The sequence below is a fragment of the Callorhinus ursinus genome, unplaced genomic scaffold, assembly GCF_003265705.2.
Source record: "Callorhinus ursinus isolate GAN/ISIS: 27379988/994484 unplaced genomic scaffold, GSC_fseal_2.0 scaffold38, whole genome shotgun sequence".
Lineage (NCBI taxonomy): Eukaryota > Metazoa > Chordata > Mammalia > Carnivora > Otariidae > Callorhinus > Callorhinus ursinus.
Window position 1 is genome coordinate 8,771,671 of NW_027397100.1, and position 26,207 is coordinate 8,797,877.

Below are 26,207 nucleotides of genomic sequence, written 5' to 3' on the forward strand. Positions count from 1 at the left end.
AGTTGAACCAAACAAGTATAAGCACTGTGGAGTCCTTTGTTTAAATTCAAAATAGCAAATATATAAAGTCCCCACCAGGGGAAATGTGACTTAAAAACAATTCAGTCAGAAAAGAGCTGATGGCTTCAGTAGATCTCCAATTCAATGAATCAACAGGATGACCAACTCTAAATATTTTTAAAGCTAATGCATATTAAGGTCACACTATTAGAAGTGTAATATCCAATTTGGCTACAGTCTTGCAGCACCAAATTAGCCACCACACTTGAAAAGGAGGCATTAAATCTAGATAATGCATGAGAAGGATAGTACAGGGTCTGGAAAACCAGCTACAGAAAAAACCAATACGGGAATTAGAGAAGATTCAGGGAAGGACCCAGGAGTCACCTTGGGCTATTTAAACAATGCCCTGGAATGGGGTAAATACATACTGTGCTACCATGAATAGCAGATCACTTTCCTTTCCTCCTTCATTCTAGAGAAATCCTACTCAGCCTTAAGCTCCAGCTCTAAGGTCACCTTCTCTAAGAGTCTTCCAAAAACTCCAGTAAGACCTCTGAGCTTCCTCAGCAGTGTATCATATTATACCTCTATCAGCACATAATGCATGCATTAATTAATCTCCATCTCCTCTACTAATTCATAAACTGGGTCCTCAAGAGCAGGAACCGTGGGATCTGACCCTTGCTGCTAACACCTCAGCACCCAGCAGTGCCCAACATCAGTGCAGGCACTCAACCCACACTGCTAAATCAGCAAGAGACGGGGAAGAGGACAGCTAAACCATTGAACCAGCTAAATCCAGGAATCATCACCTATTATTATTAGCAAATGTATATAAGGTATACATATTCTCAGAGGTCCTTGCATCATTAGTGTGCCGACAACCAGGCAGGATTTATTTGCACCTACATATTTGATCATTTTATGCCATCCTGGGTTATATTTTATGTATCACTTAGTTAATTCTCTAATGGTGGCACCAATATAAAGGATAAGAATAGTAAAACTCAGATTCAGACAAAGAGTATCAGTACAACCTCGTAACTTACCGACGAATAAACCAAGACTCAAGGAAGTGACAGCACTTGAGCCTGAAGTCATAGACAGAACTAGGTCTGAAATCTCTCACTTTTGCAGGAGCAGTACACACAATCTTCGGATCCCTTTCTTAGTCACAACCCCAGAAACTATCATCTTAAAAGCATAATTTTCATCATCTCTCTCTGTTGCCATCGTCTTTCAATTAACATTAAAGTCTCTTCTGCTACTTTTCTGTCTGTGGCTTTAACCAGGAAAGCTCTTTTCTGTCATTGCTCCTTGCCCATTGGTAAAAGCTTAGTGCCATCTCTCTATATGGAGACTGCAGTAAGAACTTCCTCCCCCAGACCATTTGGGGAACCCATCCAGTCCACTCTGAATCTTTTAAACATTAAATAACAAATTAATATGGCAATGCTATTTTAAATTATTTATAGTTTTAAGCCAAAGCTCAGATACAATAAGTTCACTTTATTATTTCGGGTGACACAAAGGTTAAATACTCTATAAGCGCTTGTCACAGAGGTTGGGGAGAGGTGGAGTAGTCATTCGGCAACCAGCAGCCCCAGAGAGTGGTTTTGCACATAATATGGCACACCTGTTACATGTAATTATGCTGACAGAGAAGATTCCAGCCAGTGGAATACTGCCTCTAGCAATGGACAATTTCATTAAGACTAAAGTGGGGCAAGGTAATCTTTAATTACCTTTTCTATAAGTTGCCTCTGTGGTCATTGCCAAGAATTAAAACTTCATTCCTCTTTCAAACAGAAAGAGTGGTTGGGGAGAAAGGATGTATACTTGCAGGAAGACAGATAGGAAAGAAAAAAGTGAAGATGTGTTGAGAAAATGCGAAGGAGAGGGGGTGAATAACTTGGGACTGAATTAGTGAGAACGAAATCATAAGTAAGAAATAAATAATTTTATTTATTTACATAATCAAGGTCTTTCACAGTTGCTCATTAATTCCTTAACAGTTCTGACACGGTTTTGATCCCAGGAACCTGGGACATTAGCTACTACCATTACTTTAAAAGTTAAAACTTATCCACATAAGTCTGTTACACAATAGCTGACACATTTATTTCAGGGAAGACAGAACTCATATCAAACTTTACTTTGAGTATCCTGTTAAACAGAATATTTTTCAATATTATGGGTAATACTTTAAAGTCTGAAAACATAGCATGATTATATAATATACTTTCTTTCTAGTGCCGAATTACCTCTTTCAGCTTGAACAAAGTATCTGGTGTTACGGCCTCACTACATGCCTGTTGATGAGCCCATCAAAAACAATGAAAAGAGATGCTTTCATGTCTACCTTTGTCTAAGATGCACTTTATTTTCCTCAACTCGAAGGTTTTACTATTTCTAGAAGCTCTACAAACCACTGAAGTTAGCAAAACACCTCCATTCCCAATAAAGACAAGTATGGGGAATGAGTTATTCTTAGAGTCAGAAATATTTCCTCCACCTAGAACAAAGAAAGAACACTGCCACCTGGCCACATGGAATATGATCAAAAGGAATTCTCTAGGAGCCTGGGTGAATGCCTCTTGCCCTACAAACTCCCCCTGCAAGCTCTATCCCCACCACAATTCTCTTGCAAGAAGGCTATAAAATTGACTTTAAAGTGATTTTAAACTAAGAACTGTTCACTTCAAGAACATTTTAGGACACTCAATTTCCTAACAGTAGCATCTAGTAGACCAGTTAAGGCAAAATGCATATTTTGGTGGGCAGGAAGGGACTCTACCAAGGATTAAGATAATCAAATAACTGTCTTATACAGAAATATAAATAAAGAATAAAATAATGTGAATCATCTCTCCCCTTTTTAAAGTTTTCTTTGGAGCTTGGCAAGCTTATGGTATAAAAAAACAAAAAAACCTTAAGAACTGGCTGCCTTGCAAGAAACAACAAATGTTGGAGAGGTTGTGGAGAAAGGGGAACCCTCTTACACGTTGGTGGGAATGCAAGTTGGTGCAGCCACTTTGGAAAACAGTGTGGAGGTGCCTCAAAAAATTAAAAATAGAGCTACCCTATGACCCAGCAACTGCACTACTGGGTATTTACCCCAAAGACACAGATGTAGTGAAAAGAAGGGCCATATGCACCCCACTGTTCACAGCAGCAATGTCCGCAATAGCCAAACTGGGGAAAGAGCCGAGATGCCCTTCAACAGATGAATGGATAAAGATGTGGTCCATACATACAATGGAACATTACTCAGCCATCAGAAAGGATGAATACCCAACTTCTACATCAACATGGATGGAACTGGAGGAGATGATGCTAAGTGAAATAAGTCAAGCACAGAAAGTCAATTATCATATGGTTTCACTTATTTGTGGAACATAAGGAATAGCGTGGAGGACATTAGGAGAAGGAAGGGAAAAATGAAGGGAGGGAATTGGAGGGAGAGATGAACCATGAGAGACTGTGGACTCTGAGAAACAAACAGGGTTTTAGAGGGGAGGGGGAGGGGGGATGGGTTAGCCCGGTGATGGGTATGAAGGAGGGCACGTACTGCATGGCGCACTGGGTGTTATACGAAAACAATGGATCATGGATCACCACATCAAAAACTAATGATGTATTGTATGGTGACTAACATAACATAATAAAATTAAATTAAAAAAAAGAATTGGCTGCCTTAGAAAAAGGTATCTGAAAACAGTGCAAAGGCAACTGGTTTTTTTTGCACAACGCAAAGATATTACTACACGTTATGGTAGGTTTACTTTCTGAGAAAGGAAAGGAAAGTGAATTTTTATAAGCAAGTTACCTCTGTGGTTGAATCTCTAGTCAGCTGAAACAAGCTCAGAGAGAGCCATCAAGGCAAACTACCCATTAGCTGTCAATTTAGAAGGACTCCAGAAAACCAGTCCCAGAGCTCCACTGGTACCTTCGCCAACAACCTCTTAAATCTTATTTGTAACACCTGTATTAAAGCAGCCTGCCATCAATCCAACTCATCTCAAACTGAAATTACTCAGAAACTTGAGAATCCTGGCAAACGTACCAAAAAACACAGACACTGGCTGAAAAACCCTGCACACAAGGGAATTTGGCCACCTCTTTTAAACAAAGCTGCGTAAGTAAGCCAGAATGGGCCTCCACAGGCAAAGTCAGATATAAATCTCACAAAGGGCTTCTTAGGAGGCACTGAGGTCAGAGAATCTTAGGGTTTAAAGAAACCATAAAGAATTCCTCCACCGCTTCCTCACCAAGTGATTATCCAAGCTATGTAATAGTTACCATTAACTGTGTGCTTATTATGTTATCTTTTTACTCCTCGCACAGCTCCGCTAGGTAGGGAACACCCATTCCCTGTTTTTTCAAGTGAAGAAACCAAGGCTCCAGTGGCTTGCTTAGCGAATTGCCTAAAGTCAAACAGCTAGAAAATAGAGGGGCTGGGATTGAAACGCTCAGTTTCTCTGCTTACTACAGATCTGTTTCCCAAGGCTACTTAAACTTACGTGAACTTTTAGCAGCTCTACTACTTTCTGCTTTAGAAACCAATCTGTGTCCCAGGCCTGTACAAAACATAAAGCACATAGGAAATTGATGCTAAACTAGTCCCATTAAAAGGGGAGATTGGTGTGCGCCTGGGTGGCTCAGTCGTTAAGCTCTGCCTTTGGCTCAGATCATGATCCCAGGGTCCTGGGATCGAGCCCCACATCGGGCTACCTGCTCAGCGGGAAGCCTGCTTCTCTCTCTCCCACTCCCCCTGCTTGTGTTCCTGCTCTCGCTAACTCTCTGTCAAATAAATAAATAAAATCTTTAAAAAAGGGGAGAGTGGAAGATTGGTGCAGTGAGAAGAAAATGGACTTCAGTAATCAGACATCCAAGTCTGTTACTAGAGTGTGACCCTGGGTAAATCATCATCTCATCCCCGGAAAAAGCCCCTCCTAGCGAGGAAGCACCTAACCCAGAAAAAGTACTTAATACATGTTAAATAAGAAAAAAAAAAATCGAATGGAAATGGGTATGCCAGATACAACAACATGAAATAAAAACTAATCTTGTTGTTTGTATTATCTCTTACATTTTGCTTCCAAGGCTGGGTAAAGAGAAAACAGAAATTATGGCCCACAGTAAACTTGCAGCAAATCTTGGGCAAATAAATGGATCAATCAATCTGTTGCTTTGGAGTCAGACACTCCAGTTTAAAAAAAAAAAAAAAGAAAAGCCCATCAACTCTCAGATTACTACAGTATTAGAATCAAGCTTTTATGAAGATCATCTAAGGCAATGATCAGGTCACTGCCCCTCACAAACATAGCTTAGTCTACTCTCCATTGAGAAAGAAGAGGCAAGAAAGAGAAGGCAACTGTGGAGGCGCTAAGTCTCAACATAAAAAGAAACCTGGAAGAGAACCAAATTTAGCCACTAATCATTGATTCACTGCTTCATTCATTTCCTTATTCCTTCTTCCTTATTACCCTTATTCTTTCCTTTCTTCAGTCAACAGACATTTATTGAGCATTTACTACATAGCATGCACTGATCTGGTCACCGTCCTTGAGGAATTCAAAGTCTAATGGGAAGAAAGCCACATAACCAAGTAATTTCAATACAGAACTGTTGGGAAAGGCAGTCCACGCATGCGGTATTTCCAACCCCACTTGGCTGCATAGGAATGGGGCTCAGGCCCGGAACACTTCCTTACCAAGAGGTAAGGAGCCCATACAGCTTGTGCCAGGCTTCTCACCTTGTGTGACAATGTCTGTCTCTGTTTCATGCTCAGTGAGTATTCCTTTGCTCTGCTTAAGCATGTACATCAGTGCCCCTCAGGCACACCACTAGCTTTTAGGTCAGGGTCCTTCTGCTGCCAAGAGAGAGGGCTGCATGTAGGCCACTGCCCTGCACCAGCTTCAGAGGAAGGGCGAGGGCCCCACTAGCCACAAAGAACTGACATATATCCCAGGAGCTGGTCTTGCTTTGTCTCTTCTCTGTGTGAGTAAAAAGCATCATTCCATCCAGTATTTGACCACGTGGTGTTTTCACTGTCAACTCCAATACCAAGATGCAATGGGCAGAAGTGTCCTCCCCCGGGGACTGGTAACTGACAAGAGTGTTCTGCTAGACAAGACTGATACACATGGTAGACTCGAGGCAAGTACAAGACTGGGTGATGGTAGCATTCTGCTGCATTCTATTTCCTAAAGCATTTCTGTTTTTAAGCTCCCTTCATCCACCAGAGCCCTCAATTAGGGAAAAGATTCTGCCATCTACTTCCTCGTGTCTTTGGGCAAGTTACTAAACCTCTGTGACCTTCCTTTCCTCATCTATAAAATGGGAATAAGAATACTGACTTTCCCAGGGTTGCTTTTAGGATGAAATGCACTAACACCTATAAATCAAACAGCATAATACCTGGCTCTTAGTGAGCTGGTACTTTCCAGCCTTTTGTTTTGTTCTTTTGGTGGGGTGGCACAGGGAGTAAGTAGAAAACACAAATTCTGTTTTACTTCATTAAAAGTATGACAATTTCTACAAGCTCCTCTCTGAGTTGCTTTTCATTCACTTCAAATTAGGACCATACTATCCCTGTAAGTAACCCTCTTTTCCCACAAACACAATCTGTCAATTGAAGTCAAATCTGCCATTAATGCAGAGGCAATACTTCAAGGCCAGCTGCACACTGCCTCCTGATATTATCCTTTTAGGCTTGGTGTCACGCTCCTGAAAAAAGCTCTACTCACTGTACTCAGCCATCGAGAAGTTCACATGATCAGAAGTGCCTCTGCCTCACACAAGGTGAACCATGCCCAAAATTGCTTTTTTAATTAAAGTAAGACTTCCTGAACCTCTTGCTGACAATCACAACTAGCACATGGAGCCCAATATCAAACAACAAGTCTCCATCTTGCTCTAATGGTGATTTTAAGCACACAGAGGAGGTAGGGGGAAAATTCCTAATTTAAACAAAATGTTTAATCTTCTAATTATGGGACAGGCTCCAAAAAGATGGAGAGTGATTTGCAATCTTCATTCTGGAACCCGCATGCAACCACTGGCATAAGTCATGTCGGCCAGAAGGCAGACACCACCTCTTCTTCCCCCACTGAGTTTTCTGTGTCCTTGTAAGTTCTGTGGGAATGAAAGAAATCTTGGGCAAAAAAAAAAAGTAGAAGAATCACAATTTGTCTCCCCACGTTCATTATGCTGAATGAGGTATAAGGATACCCCGTAAGAAGCCAGGGAGATAATATTCAGTGACTTTACACTGGCAGATTGAGCAGCCTGAGGGCCTTTGAAACTCAAAAGTCTTGTAAAAACTGCCCAGCTCAGGTGGTGCTTAAGCAATTCTTTTTATTTGCTGAAAGTCCTGTCATCAGTGGTAAGAGATGCATTGAGAATTAGGGTGGTGCCCACCAATGGCACCTTTGGTCAGAGGGAAATCTGTTCCTCTGCAGATATGCTTGTACCAGTACCTATTTGTGTTATCTCTGCCCATTCAGATCTCTGTGCTAACTCAGGAAAAGTCCCTGCCAACCAAGTCTGACAAGTCTGATGGCAGAACTCCCACTGGAGAATCAGCAGAGACAGCAAAGGCAGGCAATCATTCCCTTTCATTAAAGAGAGTTCTTCTTAAGTTTGGTTGGGTTTTTTTTTTGAAAACAAAAAGTAGCCATTCACAACTACTGCTCACTGCAGTCACTGACACAACTGGCAGAAACTTTAATTTCCCCCTAAGCCAACTAGAAAGAGCTATGCCCCTGTAATTACTCACTGTAATGTAAAACCAGACGCAGAGAGGACGGCCACAGCAGATCTGGGCGAGACTGCAGTGATATTTATTTAATCATCAGTCCAGACCATCTGCAACTGTTTTGCAGAAGCACACAAAGTTTATGGATTCCAAAGCTTCTTACAAGTTACCAGGTGCTGAAGGTCAGCTGCACTGTCCTCGGGTCCACTGGGGCTGCTTTCTTCATTCTCTTCAGGCCAGGGTGCTCAACAAAAGGCACCATGCCCATGTTTTCTGTGCCAAGCCTGGCACAAGGAGAGTGTTGCTTCTTGATTAAGCCAAAACATAGATTAAATGTTTAGAACTGGGAGATTCTGAAAACAACCTAGGTGGGAAAGCAATTATCCTAGGGAGAGCAGAGCTTCAGCTGCAGCCCCCTGAAGCATAAAGGTGAATTCTACCCACTTTGAACACCTAAGCTGGCCAGACTGCTCCCCTACAATCTATTCTACATTCTGCAGATGCAGTGCTCTTTTCAAACATAAACCAAACTGTGGCACTCCACAGCTTCAAACCCCTAATGGCTTCCCACAGTACTGACAACAAAATCTAAACAGTTTAAGGTTACCTCCCCTCCCCACAGCCAACCTCTGTCCTTAATTGTCTCCTTCTCACTCACCATGCTCTAGCCATCTGCCTCAAACATGACAAGCTTGTTCCCACCTTAGGGCTTTTGTACCGCCTATTTCCTAGGCCTATGCTGCTATTCCCACAGCTCTTCATAGAGCTGGATCTTTCTCATCATTCAGTGCTCAATTCAAATGCTACCCCCTCAAAAAGGCCTTTTAGAACCTTCTGATGCTCTACCATCACTCTATTACATCAGCCCATTTTTTCCCCTTCATATCCCCATTTGAAATTATCTTGGTTTTGTGTATGTAGTATTTGTTTGTTTGCATGGGAGTTCTTACTTATTTGTATTTGTTTTTCTTGTTTATTGTCTGCCTTGCCTCCCTGGATATAAGTTTCATAAACACAAGGTACTGCAAATGTCTTGTGCATATCTAGTCTCAGTGTCTAGTATAACAACTTGCATTTAGTAGGCATTTAATAAGTATCTGTTGAATAATTAAAGAAGGGAGGGTTCAATATGGATCACTAATCTAAATGAAATTTACTAACCCTCCAAAATCAAGACTGGCTCACAGGCTGTCAGCATGTTTCACAATGCCATAGAAACACTGGTTAGTTCTTTGCCAACCCCTGGTGAATGATGAGGAACAATGGCAAAGACAAGACCAAGATGAACTTGTAGATTCTCAAAGTTGCAGAATTTGAAAATTTGCAAGCCTCTTGGATAGAGTGTTGCCCAAATTGTCCTTTCACAGGAGGATCAGATGAGCTAGCAACAGTGATTTCCAATGGCTGAGGCCAAGACCCAAAGGTTGGGTCTTATAGGTCCAGCAAAGGCAGGCTTTACCATATGAGGCAGCCCCAGCCCGGCTGGCCAGAGTCCTTCTGGATGAGGCAGCAGTTGGGAGCCAGAGAACAGATATACATACTCGGGAGGAGGAAAAAAGAGAGAGAAAATGAGAGAGCCAAGAGCAAAACACAAGACAGAAATGGGGCAGAGGTATGAAAAGGTCAGGAACAAACACATGGGGTGTCAGGTGACTGCTACGATTTAGATTTCTGGGGCCAGTGGGTGTGTGAATTTGGATATAAGACTAGCTTAAAGATATAGTGTCAAGGCCATCAGACAGGTAAATGGCTCCCCTCCAGAAAGATAAGCAGCCATGAAGGAAAGGGGCACTCCACAGAAGGCCAGGTTAAGCTTCTGTTTGTGAGTACTAGTTTTTCTTGAAAGACTCATGATTAGTGAGCACTAGTCATTGCTCAGATATTCTTCAGTCCCCAAGATGGTAGTGGTGGGCAAAGAGATCTAGAAGACATGCACAATGAAAAATGAAGACAGGTTACGCTAATTTGATCTCTAGTATCTTAGTCTTCAGTAACTAATAGAAGAGCCCTAAAATTTTACAGTTCATCCAAAGATGACCAAGAATACTAATGCTTCATTCATCATCCACAACTTTTCAGGACACTGTGAAAAGAAAGCAAAAGGGGCTTCAGAGGTTAGATTTTATCCTATTTTATCCTATTAAACAAATAACACCACTAAGAAGTGACAGCTACACCAAAGAAAAGCAAGAAAAACTGTAAACAAAAAACTGTAAACAAAGAACTCAAAATTTCTCTGTAACACTCCCAATGTTTTAATACAGGAGTAAAAACTTCCCACACTTCAAAAGATCATGAGAGAATCTGGGCACAATTAACATGCATTCATAATAATGACCCTAAGACAACAGTCTGACCTATTGAGAAAGGCAAGAATGTTTGTTTTAGAAAGAACTCCAATTCCAAACAAAATGATGAAAAATTCAAGTTTTGAATATGGAAAAAAGCACTGTTCTGTTCTGAACCCCATTTGATCACCGGAGGCAAGTCACTTTCCATCCCTGTGCCATGCCTTCCCCATTTGTAAAAAGAGGAAGTTCTTGTTCTGGTACTCTTGCTCCACTTTTAAGTTTCTGCTATGTGGAAAATCTGTTCATGAGGAGTGCCACATTTTCCAAAGACACCAGATAAAAGAGGAGTTAGTGCAATTCAATACAACCCATATCACCTTTTTTAGAAAGGAACCTCAGGGGCACTTGGGTGGTTCAGTTGGTTAAGGATCTGCCTTTGCTCAAGTCATGATCCCGGAGTCCTGGGATCAAGCGCCACACGTGGCTCCCTCTCCCTCTCCCACTGTCAAATAAATAAATAAATAAAATCTTTGAAAATAATAAATAAATAAATAAGGAACCTCAATGGGGGTTTCTTTTCACGACAAACCCCCAATTCATCAATGATAACGTCTTTTTCTTATTTCTTTATTGCTGCATTTTAGCATTCTGTTGATTCTTTGGCATCTTTACCTTCCTCTGTGCAACAGTTGCTCCTGGCCAGAGCCCCACTCCATGTTTCAGCTTCTCTGTCAAAAATTATGTACCCCTAAAATGCTCAAATTTCCCTTATCATTAATGATAAGCTATTAGCTGTTCCCATGAAGTATTAATGTTTGAAGAGGCCAGTAAAAAATAACAAGACAAACTCTAAGCACAATTCTTTTATTTTATCCAAAGCTGTGAAGAAAACAGAATTCCAACATGATACACGAGCTGGAGACTGATGTACTGTTAATGCTTACGTTTATTAAAAATTCCAAAAGTAATTTTAAACTCAGTTGCTCTTAACTTGGGAGGGGGTCAAATAAAAAATGTAATCCTCAATTTTATGTATTAACAAAACAAACACATAAATAATGCCAAACACTAAAATTAACAAGTCAGGAAACGACAGATGTTGGCGAGGGTGCGGAGAAAGGGGAACCCTCCTACACTGTTGGTGGGAATGCAAGCTGGTGCAGCCACTCTGGAAAACAGAGTTTCCTCAAAAAGCTGAAAATAGAGCTACCCTACAAGCCAGCCATTGCACTACTGGGTATTTACCCCAAAAATACAAATGTAGTGATCCAAAGGGGCACCTGCACCCTGATGTTTATAGCAGCAATGTCCACAATAGCCGAACTATGGAAAGAGCCCAGATGTCCATTGACAGATGAATGGATAAAGAAGGTGTGTGTGTGTATACATATATAAAAAAAAAAAAGAACGTGGGTGCCTGGGTGGCTCAGTTGGTTAAGCAACTGCCTTCGGCTCAGGTCATGATCCTGGAGTCCCGGGATCGAGTCCCATGTCGGGCTCCCTGCTCAGCAGGGAGTCTGCTTCTCCCTCTGACCCTCTTCCCTCTCATGCTCTCTAACTCTCATTCTCTCTCTCTCAAATAAATAAATCTTAAAAAAAAAAAAGAACGCCACACACACACACACACACACACACACACACACACACACACACACACACAATGGAATATTACGTAGCCATCAAAAAATGAAATCTTGCCATTTGCAACAATGTGGATGGAACTAGAGGGTAGCATGCTAAGCGAAGTAAGTCAATCAAAGAATGACAATTATCATATGATCTCACTGATATATGGAATTTAAGAAACAAGGCAGAAGATCATAGGGGAAGAGAGGGAAAAATGAAACAAGACAAAACCAGAGAGGGAGACAAACCATAAGAGACTCTTAATCATAGGAAACAAACTGAGGGTTGCTGGAGGGGAGGGGTTGGAGGGATAGAGTAACTGAGTGATGGACACTGGAGAGGGTGTATGTTGTAACGAGCACTGGGTATTACATAAGACTGATCAATCACAGACCTGTACCCCTGAAACCAATAATACATTATATGTTAATTAATTGAATTTAAATTTAAAAAAAAAGAACACCAAACAGGGGAGCCTGGGTAGCTCAGTTGGTTAACGGCTACCTTCAGCTCAGGTCATGATCCCAGGGTCCTGGGATCGAGCCCCGCATCGGGCTCCCTGCTCAGCAGAGAGCCTGCTTCTCCTTCTCCTGGCCACTATGCCTATGTGTACGCTCGCTCTCTCTCTGTCAAATAAATAAATAAAATCTGGGGTGCCTGGGTGGCTCAGTTGTTAAGCGTCTGCCTTCGGCTTGGGTCGTGATCCCAGGGTCCTGGGATCGAGCCCCGAGTTGGGCTCCTTGCTCCACAGGAAGCCTGCTTCTCCCTCTCCCACTCCCCTTGCTTGCGTTCCCTCTCTCACTGTGTCTCTCTCTGTCAAAAAATAAATAAAATCTTTAAATAAATAAATAAATAAATAAATAAACAAAACCTTTAAAAAAAAAAAAAGAACGCCAAACAATCTGTTCAATAAATAAGCATACCTGCCTTTAGAATATAGTTAGACACATTCAGAGGGAAGCATCATAATACTCTGTGCTTGATGTCAAATCCTTCTCAATTCGGTCAATGGCTTTGGACATTGCTGGGTAGTTGAAGGGAAGTCTAAGGAGCCCAAGCAGATAATCTGCTCACAGGCAACTGATAATCTATAATGAGTTAACAGATGAAAATATACTGTGGTAGTCTCACTAGATGTTTCACTGAACTCAGAACAAAGATAATCTAGTTTCTATTTACCAACCCACAATGGAGATGGGGTTTTAAAATTTAGGCCAACACACTTTCAGATCAGTCAGTCCTAGAACACTACAGAAAAGAAAACGGCTTTGAACTATTCAGCTGAAATACTAGAATCAAATGGCTGACTCTGGAAAAATAAGAGGATCTCTGCTATACCTTTTCCTAACTCCAGTGTCTCTATAGCCATACAAGACTCAAACCAAAACTAACCACTTCCTTTGGGAACCTTAGGGGAAAAAAAAGAAAGAAAGAAAAAGAAAAGAGTAATTTGTAAATGAGATTTCAGGCACCAGAAAAGGGGAACACTGAGATATCTCAGCAATATCAAAGAGACCTGGGGAAAAGAATTACTGTGTTGATGATATAATTCTTGATATCAATGACTGCTAACTGTGGTGGAATAGGGTTGTACTTTAATCTATTGAGAACAGCCCTATACTGTGGCATGTGTGGGTGACAAACTGTTCTCATTTCCTTTTATAGCATTCTAAACCTTAATCTCCAAGGGACCAATGACCTTGGGAATACTGAGGCAGCTTTGTAGAATTAAAAAAAAAAAAACATTTTTTTCTTTTGCTACAGCATGTGTGTTGATTGTAATTATATCAATACTTAAAAATTAACGGCTAACATTTACTGGGCGCTTACTATATACTACTTAGCACTACCCACCCTGTCTTATTTAATCCTCTATTTAAAAACAGATGGTAAAATGGAGATTTTTTTTTAAATGGTGGGCAGAGATACACTGTTATAAAATCTCCATTTTAAAGATGAAGACCTGAGGCTTATAGAGGTTAATTGACCCAAGGACACATGGCTAGCAAATAGCAGAGGTGGGATTTAAACACAGGCAGTCTGACCCCAAGTTAGTGTTCATTCACTACACTAACATTAAAAGACACCTAATGGACACACTCAGAGGACACGTGCCTTGAATTATTCTCTCCAATAGAGCTGACAGGATTTCTGAGCCATCCACATTCTCCAATGTAGTTATTTTTACATCTGAAAATTTCTCTATTGGTGTAAATTTTATAAATTCAATCCCCCAATTTATTTTTTTTTTTTTAAGTAAGCTCTATGCCCAACGTGGAGCTTGAACTCATGACCCTGAGATCAAGAGTTGAGAATGGTCCACTGACTGAGCCAGCCAGGAGTCCCTCCATCCCCCAATTTAAACGACACCTAGTGAGGGACTGCAGAAAGGTATGGCTGTCTTCCTCAAGTTCACCTCCAAAGTCAGGCATCTCAATAAAAATCTACCTCCAAGGAAGCTGAAATAGGTAGGACTGAAGTCTATGACCGGTGAAAACTGTTCTGTTGGCCTATAGAAGAAATAAACCCATGTTCACCATGCCAATACGCGATCCACAAAAATAAAAAGACCAACCAGAAAGCTATGTATTTGACAAAGTTCCAAGAGTCTAAACTATGATGATGGCAGCTGAAATAGGAAGGAATAACCTGAAGAAGTAACGCTGCAAAGCTTTCCTGATGACAGAGCTGCTCCCGCCTGTGCCACCAAATTTTGTTCATTCTTCTGTAACAGCAATGATGCTGTGTACTGGAGTATCAGTTTTCAAATCTGTGTGATGCCACCCTTAGACTGCAAGCTCCATGAGAGCAAGAACTATGGCTTAAACATTTTCAGATCCTGACACCATCTTGACCCCTGAGAAAGGAGTTGGACCTCTTTGTTCACAGGATCTTATGATCCATGAGGAAAAAAACCTTGTCTCTCATCTTTGAGAAATAGCTCCAAGGCTTCTTTAAAGTCTGCAAAACAGAGGCACCCCTGACTAAAATGCAGAATTGGGGGTAGGTGGTGGAGCAGGTGGAGAGATACAGAGAATTACGTGACCCCAGAACATGTGGCCAGAATGTTCAGTAGTTAGATACATGAAACCTAGATCATGGCCAGAGAGCTAACAGTTGTCTATATTGAGGTGCTGAAAGATGGAAAAATGGATGAGTTCATCTATGATGAAGGACAAGATTATGGAATCACTCTAAGAAAGAGTCCAGAGTAATGAGGCTCAGCGAGGGGCGCCTGGGTGGCTCAGTCGTTAAGCGTCTGCCTTCGGCTCAGGTCATGATCCCAGGGTCCTGGGATCGAGCCCCGAATCAGGCTCCCCACTCCAAGGGAAGCCTGCTTCTCCCTCTCCCACTCCCCCTGCTTGTGTTCCTGCTCTCGCTGTGTCTCTGTCAAATAAATAAATAAAATCTTTAAAAAAAAGAGAGAGAATGAGGCTCAAGAAAATCTTTGGCAGAGGGTACTGGCACCTCCAAGAATGCAGGTTTTGGACATCCTACAAAACAACTGACCAGTACTCTTCAAAAAGTCTGTGGTTTAGTTACTAGAATTACGAATTCCTGGTTTTGATCATCATACTATGGTTATAGAAGATGTTAACTTTAGGGGAAGCGGGGTGAGAAGTATATGAAAACTCAGAAACGCTCTACTATTTTTGCAAATTTCTGTAAATTTAACATTAATTCAAAATAAAAGATTAAAAAAATGTAGGTTTTGCAGCAAGGGTAGCAAGAGATGATATGGAAGAGGAAGACAATTCAGAAACGGAAGTAACATATTTGAATGTCTAACATGAAACATTCTTGATGTCTTAACATGGAAACAAAGACATACAAGGCAGCAAGCAAACAAGATTATCAGAACAAAAGCTTTCCAAAAGGGGAAATAACCAGAACATATTTGAAGGTATATACTGGTTCACTCACTCAATCCTCAAACGACCATTCATGAGATATCAGTTATGGGTGAGACACTTTGCTAGGAGCTGGTCCCTGCCTCTAAGTTAACTGTGCGGTGTATGAGAAGGCACATAATTATGTGTTCTGTGAGTATGAAGAGAATGCGCCAGGAAGAAAGAGGATGAAAAAGTTGCAAAGAGAGGAAATGAACTTAAGAAAGAAACCACTCAGAAGATGAAACAGAAAACACCCTGAAATGGGAATATCAATGAAAATAGTTCTTTATGTTGCTTATAGTCCCATCATTAACAACAGTAACTTTGAAAAGCACTAGTCTAAACTGTCATGCAAAAAGAGCCTATAGCACGATGCTATAAAACAACATTGTGATGAGGATAATATTCTCAGGGTTATAGGTGAAACGGGGCCACTACAGAATGAGCACATGTGTTCAGGCTTCTAAAATGTTTCTTACATACACCCCATCAACAAAAAAAAACACAACAGAAAGGCTCAATTACAGGGGCGCCTGGGTGGCTCAGTCGTTAAGCGTCTGCCTTCAGCTCAGGTCGTGATCCTAGGGTCCTGGGATCGAGCCCTGCTTCGGGCTCCCTGCTCAGCGGGAAGCCTGCTTCTCCCTCTCCTGCTCCCCCTGCTTGTGTTCCCTCTCTCGTTGTGTTTCTCTCTGTCAAATAAATAAATAAAATCTTAAAAAAAAAAAAAAGGCTCAATTACAAACTACAACACTACTTTAGGGAGAAAGGCAGATGATAAGAAATACAAATGATAACACACACAAGGGGAAAAATGCCCATTAGCAAACTTGAACTAACACTTTACATACCTACTAGATCAATGAGACAAAATTAAATTGTGACAACTAGTAGTATCAAGACTGTGGTGAAACTGGAACAACCACTGCTGTTAGCACTGTAAACTGATGAAGGATTCACTCCATATGAGCACAACGTGTTCCTTAATGTATCTGCAGCTGAGATGACCCCATCATCTACCACTCCCCTCCATTTACTCAATGCTCTGACATTTCACTCCCATGCTTCTGCTCTCACTAATCCTAGTCAAGAATGACTTTCCTCGGCCTCCTTCATTACCCACAGAATTCCTATTCATTCATCATGGCTGAGATTCCAACATCATCTCCCTTTTCTTCAATGACTGCATTCAAATCCACCCCCACTAATACATCCCTTCTTCAGGCATATCCAATCATTCCTTATACTGTGCTCCCATAATACTTTATTCACACAGTTCGTTGTTGAAATGTCTGTCTCATTCCTCAAGTTATGAATTCTTTAAGGTCCAGGACCATGTCTTTAATAATTTTTGTACATGCAATACTAAGCACAGGAGATGGCATGTGGTAATATATAATGGCAGGTGGGACGGGGAAAATGCCATACAAATGAAGAGGTTCGCTGCAATAGTATCTCCAAGAACCAAAACCTAAGACCAAATAATAATAAATAATTCTTCTAAATAATTATGGAGGAACATTTTAGGGAAAAATGGTTGGTCTATCACTTGTGCAAAAAGTATGAACACATTAAAAAGAACATGAGGACCATGTAGAAACCCATGAAATATTTCTGGCAGTGTTAAATTAAAAATGTGGAACACAAAACAGTATAGACACAATGATTACTGCCCTGCAATATATAATAATATAATAACTGTGGGAATATAAAACTACTTGTTCGACTAGGGTCCTTTTCCTTTTCTCAAATACTTCCTTTTAATACCATTCCTGTCAGTTTATTGTCATTAAAATTTTTTTATTTCAAAGGAAAGAAATAAGGGGAAAGGAGCAAGATTATAAATTCCTACAAGCCCCTGCAATCCAAGGAAATGCTATTATATTACTGATAGGTCACAAGAGGAGTGGGTGTCTGCAGTATTGCTAAAACCAAGGGTCCCTGACCCCAATCTGCCTCAAAGAGAATACTTCTCATGTCACAAAGCAAGTCATTCCCACTGAGCCAAGCCGCACTAAATGTGAATTCTTTATTGCAAAACTTCGAAAGTAAGAACTTTTTCCAGACATCTGTGGAATTAGTATTAATGAGAATGCCCTGAAGTTCATATGCACGTCTATGCAGCAGAAACTTCTCAGCCTAGGAACTGCTGGGCACACTTCTTGATGAGATGTCTAAGCCTGAAGGCATCAAAAAAGTACATTTCCATATTGGGAACATAACTGGCTTCCTCTTTAAGACTTTTTCCACCACCTCCTGTCCACATTGTAATTCTCCTGTCTTCTCAAATGAATAGTTAACATATGTCAAGGCTATAAGGCATATACTGAGGCACTTGCTGCCTAACTCTATTACTAGAAGAACCAATCTCAGCGGGAAATTGGAATCTATCTTCCCACCACACTGCCCCAAAAATGAAATTAAGAAGCACCCAAAAAATATTAAATACTTATAATAAACATTTCTTGACATTACATATTTTCCTTGCTTACCTTAATCTCTGAATTCCAGGAAAGGAAACAACCACAACTCTTATAGCTCAATCTCTCATTTTACAGGTGGTAAAAAGATATACAGAGAGGGGAAGTGACTTGTCCTGAATCACCCAGATAAGTAATGATAAAGGGAGGATTAAAACTCAAATCTCCCAGATTTTCCGCCCCGATTCATTCTCCTACATCAAGCTTTTTTATCCCTTGAAATCTCTAGAGCTCTTGGCCTAAATAATTAGTATCACAGAACTTAAAGTTAGAAGAGACCTCAGAGAGACTTACTTAATCCCCTCATTAGGCATATGAGGAAACTGAGGCCCAGAAAGATTAAGTGATTTGCTCTCAATATCTTGAATGGGAGGGAAAAAGTATAACCTAAGCTCAAAAAACTAAAACTAGCAGCTATGAGAAGGGAGGAGAATCTCAGCTGGGTAAAATTTTAAAAGGAATGTACATTCTAGACCAGGGGCACTTTCAAAATGTAGTTCCTGGACCAGAGCTTCAGCATCACCTAGGATCTTGTTAGAAACGCAAATTCTAAGGTCCCACGGGAGACTTAATGAATCAAACTATGGGGGTGGGGATGTTCGAATCAAACTATGGGGGTGGATATGTTCAAATCAAACATGCCCCTGAGAAATGAAATTCAGTGGTCATGTTGAGTCTACTTTGAAAATCACAACTATAATCAACAGCACTAAAATTTATGCATTCTTCTATAGATGTACCATTCTTCATTTTTTAAAGCTTTTAAAAGTATTATGAAAGTTTAAGTAAAGTATGAAAACAAAATGGAAAACCAGATTTGGGTATTCATTTGGTTCCAGTTCTGGCTCTGTTCCTTACTGGCTATTTGTCCTTGGGCAGGTAACTGAGCTCTCTAGCTCAAGTTTCCTTCTCTATAAAATAGGCATGCCACCCACCTCAAAGGGCATGTTGAGAATTAACCGTAAGAACACATTCAAAAGCACTTTAGTTCAGCATCTGGCACAGAGCAGGCAGGCAGTACAGCACGGTTATTAGGAGCTTCAGCTATGAGGTAGGTGCTTTTCTGCACCTCAGTTCCCTCATCTGTACAACAGGGATTAAAGACAGTACCTTCTTCGTAGGGTTGTTATAAAGATTTTGAGAGATGGTGCAGGTAAATAATGCATCTTTCATATCTATAAAATGTTACTATTTTTGAAGAGCTTTTGCATCCATTAATTCAAATGATCTTCCCCATTTCCACAAAAGGATGGGTGCATTTGATTGATTATGGACTAGGTTCCAGACTGTACCATCTTTTAGGAACAGGAGGAGTGGACATCAATCTTACAGAAAGGAAACTGCAGGAATAGTGCATGTGGGAAATGAACAGGACTGAAAATAAGGAGATCAGCATTCTGGTTTAACTGTGCCACTACCTTAGCCCACAACCTCAGGGAAGTGCTTTACCAGAATGGGATTCACTTTTCATCTGTAAATAAGTGGTCTGCATGAGGTTATCTATAACATCTCTCCAAATAAAATTCAAACTCATCATGGCCTATAGGAAGGCCTACATCTCCTATTTATCACCTGCCATTCTCCTGCTTACTCACCATGTTCCAGCTCCATCAATCCTCTCCCTGATCTTCTACCAGGCTACACCAGCTTCTACCTCATAGCCTACATACTTGCTTTTCCCTCTGCCTTGATCCTTCTGCCCTTTTACATGATTGTCTCCTTCTCAACCTTCAGTCCTTTAACAACAATTCCTCAGAGTCCTTCCCAGACCACATTACCAGAAGTAATAGGTCCTGTCTCCTACTGCCAGGGGTTATTTTCTTTCACAGCACTGTCTAATAAACATATACTGAAAGTTACAAATGAGCCACATATGTAACTTTAAATTTTCTAGTAGCCACATTTAAAAAGTTTTAAAGAAAGGAACATTAATTTTAATAATATATTTTCTTTAAGCCAATATATCCCACGTATCATCATTTCAACATGGAATCAATACAAAGATTATTAACATATGTTACATCAATTTTTGTCATACTAAATCCTGGAAATCCAATGTGTATTTTACACATATCGCTCTCAATTCCAACTAGCCACATTTCAAGTGTTCAGTAGCCACAGGTACCCAGTGGCTACCACACCAAACAGCACAGTCCTACAGCAAACCCTGCTTACCCTTCAAAGCACCTATCACAATCTGAATTTCTTGTTTGTTTACACACTTATCTTCTTACTTTCCCACCAGACTACAAGCTCCACAAAAGCAAGAACCTTGTCTGTTTTGTTCAATGTTGTATACTCAGAGGATTTGATGCCTTGCACAGTAGGCATTCAATAAATGTTTTTCGAGCAAATGAATGAAGCTCTTTTAGCTTTAATATTAAGTCAATGGACTAGCCATTCTACAACTCCCAAACAGACATACAACCACTCATTCAACAATCCCATTTCCTTTCTTCTTTCATGTTCAGTAACTGTCTTAAAAAGAGAACTCTCTTGGCTATATATCAACCATTGTTTAAAAGTTCTTTTCTACAATGTCTAGAGTCTCCCAAGGTCCGTTCTTTGTATATTGGCAGAGGGAGTGGCATGAATATAATAGCTAACATGTACTGAACTTCTACTCTTTGACAAGCATTGGTCCAAGCACTTTACATTTCACAACAGATTTATGTGGTAGGTGCCATCTTTGCCCCTATTTACATATGAGGAAACCAAGGCATAGAGAGGTTATTTTGTTCAAGGTTACAGCAGCCAGTTAATAGCAAAATAGAGATTCCAAGGAACATGTGGCCCCTGACCCATAACTCTTTTTTTTTTTTTTAGATTTTATTTATTTATTCATGAAAGACAGAGAGAGAGAGAGAGAGAGGCAGAGGGAGAAACAGGCCCCCAAGGAGCAGGGAGCCCGACGCGGGACTCAATCCCAGGACTCCAGGATCATGACCCGAGCCGAAGGCAGACGCCCAACCATCTGAGCCACCCAGGCGCCCCTGACCCATAACTCTTAATCACCATTCTCTACTGCAGAGCTGTCCAATAGAAATATAAGACCACTTATATATGTAATTTTAATAGCCACACTAAAAAGCTAGTAGCTACATTAAAAAGTCAAAAGAAACAGGTAAAATTTATTTTAAATTTTATTTCACCCATTATCCATAATATGATTAATCAGTATCATCAAAAATCAAGGTAATTGATTTGATCAATATGATCATAAAATCAGTATAAAAACTATTTTTCATATTGAATCTTCAAAATTCAGCATGATTTTACACTTAGAGTACTTTTCAACTCCTACTAGCCCTGTATCAACTGTCTAACAGCCACATGGACAGCTACCATATTTGACAGCAGGGTTCTACTGCCTCTCACAAGGAGCCTCTTTAGGAAGTCAAAGAGGGGGTAACCTTTGAACTGGAAGGCAGGAGACCTCAGCTCTAATCCCAGCTCTTACTTGTTGAGTGACTTTGGAGAAGTCCTTTCTGCCCTCTGCACCACCCATTCCCACCAAGTCGCCTGCACAGGGAAGACAAGAAGATTCCTAGGGTCCCATCCCATGCTAGAATTCCAAACATCTCCCAACAATGGCAGTTAACACGGGAACAGCTTTTACACTTTAAAATCAGCTTTCATATCCAATAGTTTATACAGAGTCCTCAAACAACCCTACTAGGTAGTTATCACTGTCTCCGTCTTATACATACAAAAACTGAAGCTCAAAGAGGGGAAAATGACTTGTGCAAAAGCCACATGGCCAGTTAGTGGAGAAGCCGGGGCTCAAATGCAGGAAAGACCAGTGCCCTCCCACCACCACCACCACCACCACCAACTCAACGACTGGGGGACGAGATGGTTGTGAAGATGGTCTGAGGCCTTCAGAAGAGTTGAAGGGCACCAGGCCCCAGTCCAGGGTAGGGTAAGAAGAGGCCCAGACTGGAGTTGAAAGGAAGCGGCTTGGGTTCTGAGAAGGAATGGGCTGAAAGGGCCCAGGAGAGTCTCAGGAGAGTGAAGTGAAATGAGGAGCTCGAACATGAGAAGTGAGGGACGCGGGGACGGAGGTGAGAGGAGGTGAGATGAAGGGACTCTGGTCCCGCGACCGGAGACCCCTACCCCGGTGAGGGGACGGTACCCCGGCCCTCCTCGTCCCTCATACCTGGTAGCTCAGAAGTTCGCCCACATCCATGGTTCCAGGCCCAGCCAACACCTGCTACTCGAGTTCCCTCCACTTACGCCCAAACCGCGGCCCCCTCCGCTGCAGGTCCAGCCACACTGCCGGAAAGCGCTGTGAGCGGGTCGCAGAGCCAATGAGGTAAAAGTGCGAGTGACACGTAAGCCGGCCACACTGCGGTAAAAGGCAACGCCACCGTAAAGCGCGCTGCATTTACGACGGTACTGCTTCCGCCCGGAGCCTGAGGGGGCGGGGAAAGAGGGACGGAGACAAGAAGGAGGGCGGTACGGGGAGAGAAAAAAACCCAAAGAAGCTAAGATTTATTGGGTGCCCCCTCCGTGCAGGGCGGAATGCTTAGTGTTTTACTTGTGCTCTCCTAATCCTTCCATGATCTAGCCAATTTTATCCTCATTTCACAAATAAGGAAATTGAGGCATAGGACTGCACTGTCCAGGTCTATACCCACTAACCACATGTGGCTACTGAGGGCTTGAAATACAGCTAGTCTGAATTGAAATGTGCCATAAATGTAAATAAAATACACACTGGATTTCTAAGAGTTCTACTGATTACATGTTGAAATTACATTTTGAATATATTGGGTCAAATAAAATATAAAATTAATTCTCCCGTTTCTTTTTACTGTTTAAATGTGGCCAGGAGAAAGTGTAAATTACATATGTGGCTCTCTTTGTGCCTCCCTTTGTGGGTTTTGTTGGTTTTGCTTTTTTGTGGGTTTTTTTGGGTTTTTTGGATAGTGCTGACTCGGTATATTATCCAAGGCCTACAACTATTACTGACTGAGAAACTGCTGGTGATCACATCTCCCTCTCTGGGCTTCCCCTTATTCATCTATGCAAGGCCCGATGGGAACAGATGATCTTGTTTCTACGTCAGAGATATAAAAAGGTTTTCTGTAGGAGGAAGTTGGCCATGATTGGAAGAGAATCATTCAAAGGGTGCATCTGAGCTCCTGAGATTTAAATAAGGCTCTATCTTCAAAGGGTGTTAAACCTCTCCCTTACCTTTCCGGCGTTCAAGATGTCGAAGCGAGGACGTGGTGGGTCCATCGGTGCGAAATTCCGGATTTCTCTGGGTCTTCCGGTAGGTGCCGTGATCAACTGTGCTAACACAGGAGCCAAAAACCTGTATATCATCTCTGTGAAGGGGATAAAGGGACGATTGAACAGACTTCTTGCTGCTGGTGTGGGAGACATGGTGATGGCCACAGTGAAGAAAGGCAAACCAGAACTCAGAAAGAAGGTCCATCCAGCAGTGGTAATTTGACAACAAAAGTCATACCAGAGAAAAGATGGTGTGTTTCTCTGTTTTGAAGATAATACGGGGGTCATAGTAAACAACAAAGTTGAAATGAAAGGTTCTGCTATCACAGGACCAGTTGCAAAGGAGTGTGCAGACTTGTGGCCCAGAATTGCATCCAATGCTGGCAGCATTGCATGATTCTTTGGTGTATTTGTTAATTAAAAATTATTTGCTCTCAGTGAAAAAAAAACAAAACAAAACAAACCTCTCCCTTAATCTTCTTAGCCATTTAGACCCCTGACCTTCACATTCATCATACTTGTTTTAGTCCATCAGGCTGCTGTGAGAAAAATAATCATACACTGGGTGTCCTGCAAGCCACAGAAATTTATTTCTCACAGTTCTGAGGCTGGGAAGTCCAAGACCAAGACACCAGCAGATTCGTTGTCTGGTGTGGCTGCATTGTGGTTCACAGATTTTCTCACTATGTCTTCCAAGGTAGGAAGGGGTGAGGGATTTTTCTCCAGCCTCTTAGAAAAGCACTAATCCCATTCATGAGGGTTCCGCCCTTATGACCTAATCACCTCCTGAAAGCCCCACTTCCTAATACCATCACCTTAAAGGTTAGGATTTCAGTTTATGGGTTTTGGTGGTTTACAAACATTCAGACCACAGCAGTATTTTGAGCCATCCTCCCCATCCCATCTCCACATGTCTCCAATTATACAGAAGTTATTTTTATAGAACTTCTCAAAGGCCAAAGCGTCTCCTCTTCCCTGGCCACCAGTCCCATACCTCATCCAACTCCTTCTCATCCTTCAGATCTCAAAGGTCACTTTCTTAGAGTAGTTGTCCTCAACTCATCTTCTGTCCAAGTAAGCAGCCCCTTCTCATTCCTCATAATTCTCTTTCCCAGCACCTCCTCTATGGCATACATCTCTCCATCTGCAATTTTCTACTTAATGGTTGATCACTTGTTTATTGCCTTATTTACTGGACACAGGCTCCATGAGAGCAGGAACTGTGTCTGTCATGTTCACCATTATATCCTGGTACAAAAAGCCTAGTACCATGCCTGGCACAGGAGGAGGTTTCATGATGGGCTTTATGAGCCATGGTAAGGAGACTGGGTTTATGCTAAGAGCATTGGAAATAAATTGAAAAATTTTAAGCAGGAAAGTTTTGTGATTGGGTTTATGTTTTTAAAGAATCACCTATGCAATTCGATTTGAACTGAATTATTTGGGTATCCTTCCCCCCCCATTAGCTGTATGGACTGTGCCTAATTCAAGGAGGCAGGATGAGTAATGGTGGGAATGTACCCTTTGGAACTGCGTACCCTTTAGAATTATGTCCCAGTATTTGGTGAGCTGGAGCCAGCTTGTATAAACAAGCTAGCAAGAGCCTATGGTTAAATTTTCAGGAAATTTTCAAGTTGATATCAGTTTGGTTGCTTGAAATTGGCCACAGTGGGAGTATTTATACCATGGAAATCAAACAAATGCTCCAGGGGTTTTGGTGTTTCAGAGAGCTGATTGTTACACATTTACCAATACACCACTGATTCTAATTCTCAGAGTTCCACATCTACCCCTATGCTCTCTGGCAAGTTATCTTCTCTCTCTAAATTGTGGTCTCTTCATCTGTAAGGTGACTCATTCATTCATTCATTCAAGAAGCATTTACTGAGCGCTTCCTCAATGACCGACACAATTGTAGGCTCTGACAATATAGAATTTTGTATGAAAACAAGTTCCTGCCCTCTTGGAACCCACATTCTAGTTAGAGAAAGCCTAATGAGGAATATAGCGTTATGATCCTCATTTTACAGATATGGAAACGTCATCAGCCAACTTCATCTCTATGTGCCTCATCGACCCTTGCCTGCAAAGTGGAGATTCAATTGCATTTACCTCATAAGATTATGGGGAATTTACATAAGATGCTGCATGCAAAGCACTTAGCAGGTGCCTGACACAGAAAAGTACTCCAACACTGTTTGGTGTTAATGTTAGGTGGAGTTAAGTGGGAATTGAAGGGGCAGAGAAGCAGGAAAAATGAGATCATCCTATACTCTTTCTTTTGCATTCAATCTTGTCTGTGTGTTTTTAGAGACCAGGCGTAAAACATGGAATCATAAGGCAAAACCCTATGAGAACCAGATTTGGTGAGCACCCTGCAATGAGGATAAAGTGCTCTGCCAAGGAAGGTTTCCCACAGAAGGTGCTATTTGGACTGGGGTTTAAAGGATGAGAAGAGTTTGCCAAGAAGACATGGTGGGAAACTGGTGACCCAGGCAGAGGAAGCAGCATGAGCAAAGACATAGAGGTTGGAACACTTCTTATAGGCAAGGCATGGGATATACAGAGGAAAAAATGGGAAGTAAGGCAGGAGAGGTGACTGGGGAAGATCTTGAATAAGGTTGCCAAATTTAGTGCATAAAAACATAAGACATTCAGTTAAATTTGAATTTGAGTTAAACAATGAAATTTTTTAGTATGACTATGTTCCATGCAATATTTAATAACATACCAAAACCTTTTTGTTGCTCATCTGAAATTCAAATTTAACTGGGCATCCTGTATCTTATGGCAATCCTAATCATGGAGGATCTTGAATATCATATTAGGGCACTTCGATTTTATCTTGATGAGAGGGTCCATTAATACTTTCTTGGGTATCTCCAGGAAATAAGGCTTGAGAGGCTCGTCCTTCAGG

General features: G+C 41.3%; 1 protein-coding gene and 1 pseudogene across 1 annotated transcript in view; one reads left to right on the forward strand and one right to left on the reverse strand.

The window, feature by feature from the left end:
- Window positions 1–22,344, reverse strand: part of CTNNBL1 (catenin beta like 1) — a 160,032-nt gene extending 137,688 nt beyond the window's left edge. The window contains exon 1 of the mRNA XM_073880447.1: window positions 22,212–22,344. Within this exon, the coding sequence (XP_073736548.1) occupies window positions 22,212–22,241 (30 nt within the window). The 5' untranslated portion in view covers window positions 22,242–22,344. The remainder of the gene's footprint in view (window positions 1–22,211) is intronic.
- A 914-nt stretch (window positions 22,345–23,258) lies between these two features.
- On the forward strand, window positions 23,259–23,714 carry LOC112827498 (large ribosomal subunit protein uL14-like; annotated as a pseudogene).
- The last annotated feature ends 2,493 nt before the right edge of the window (window positions 23,715–26,207 follow it).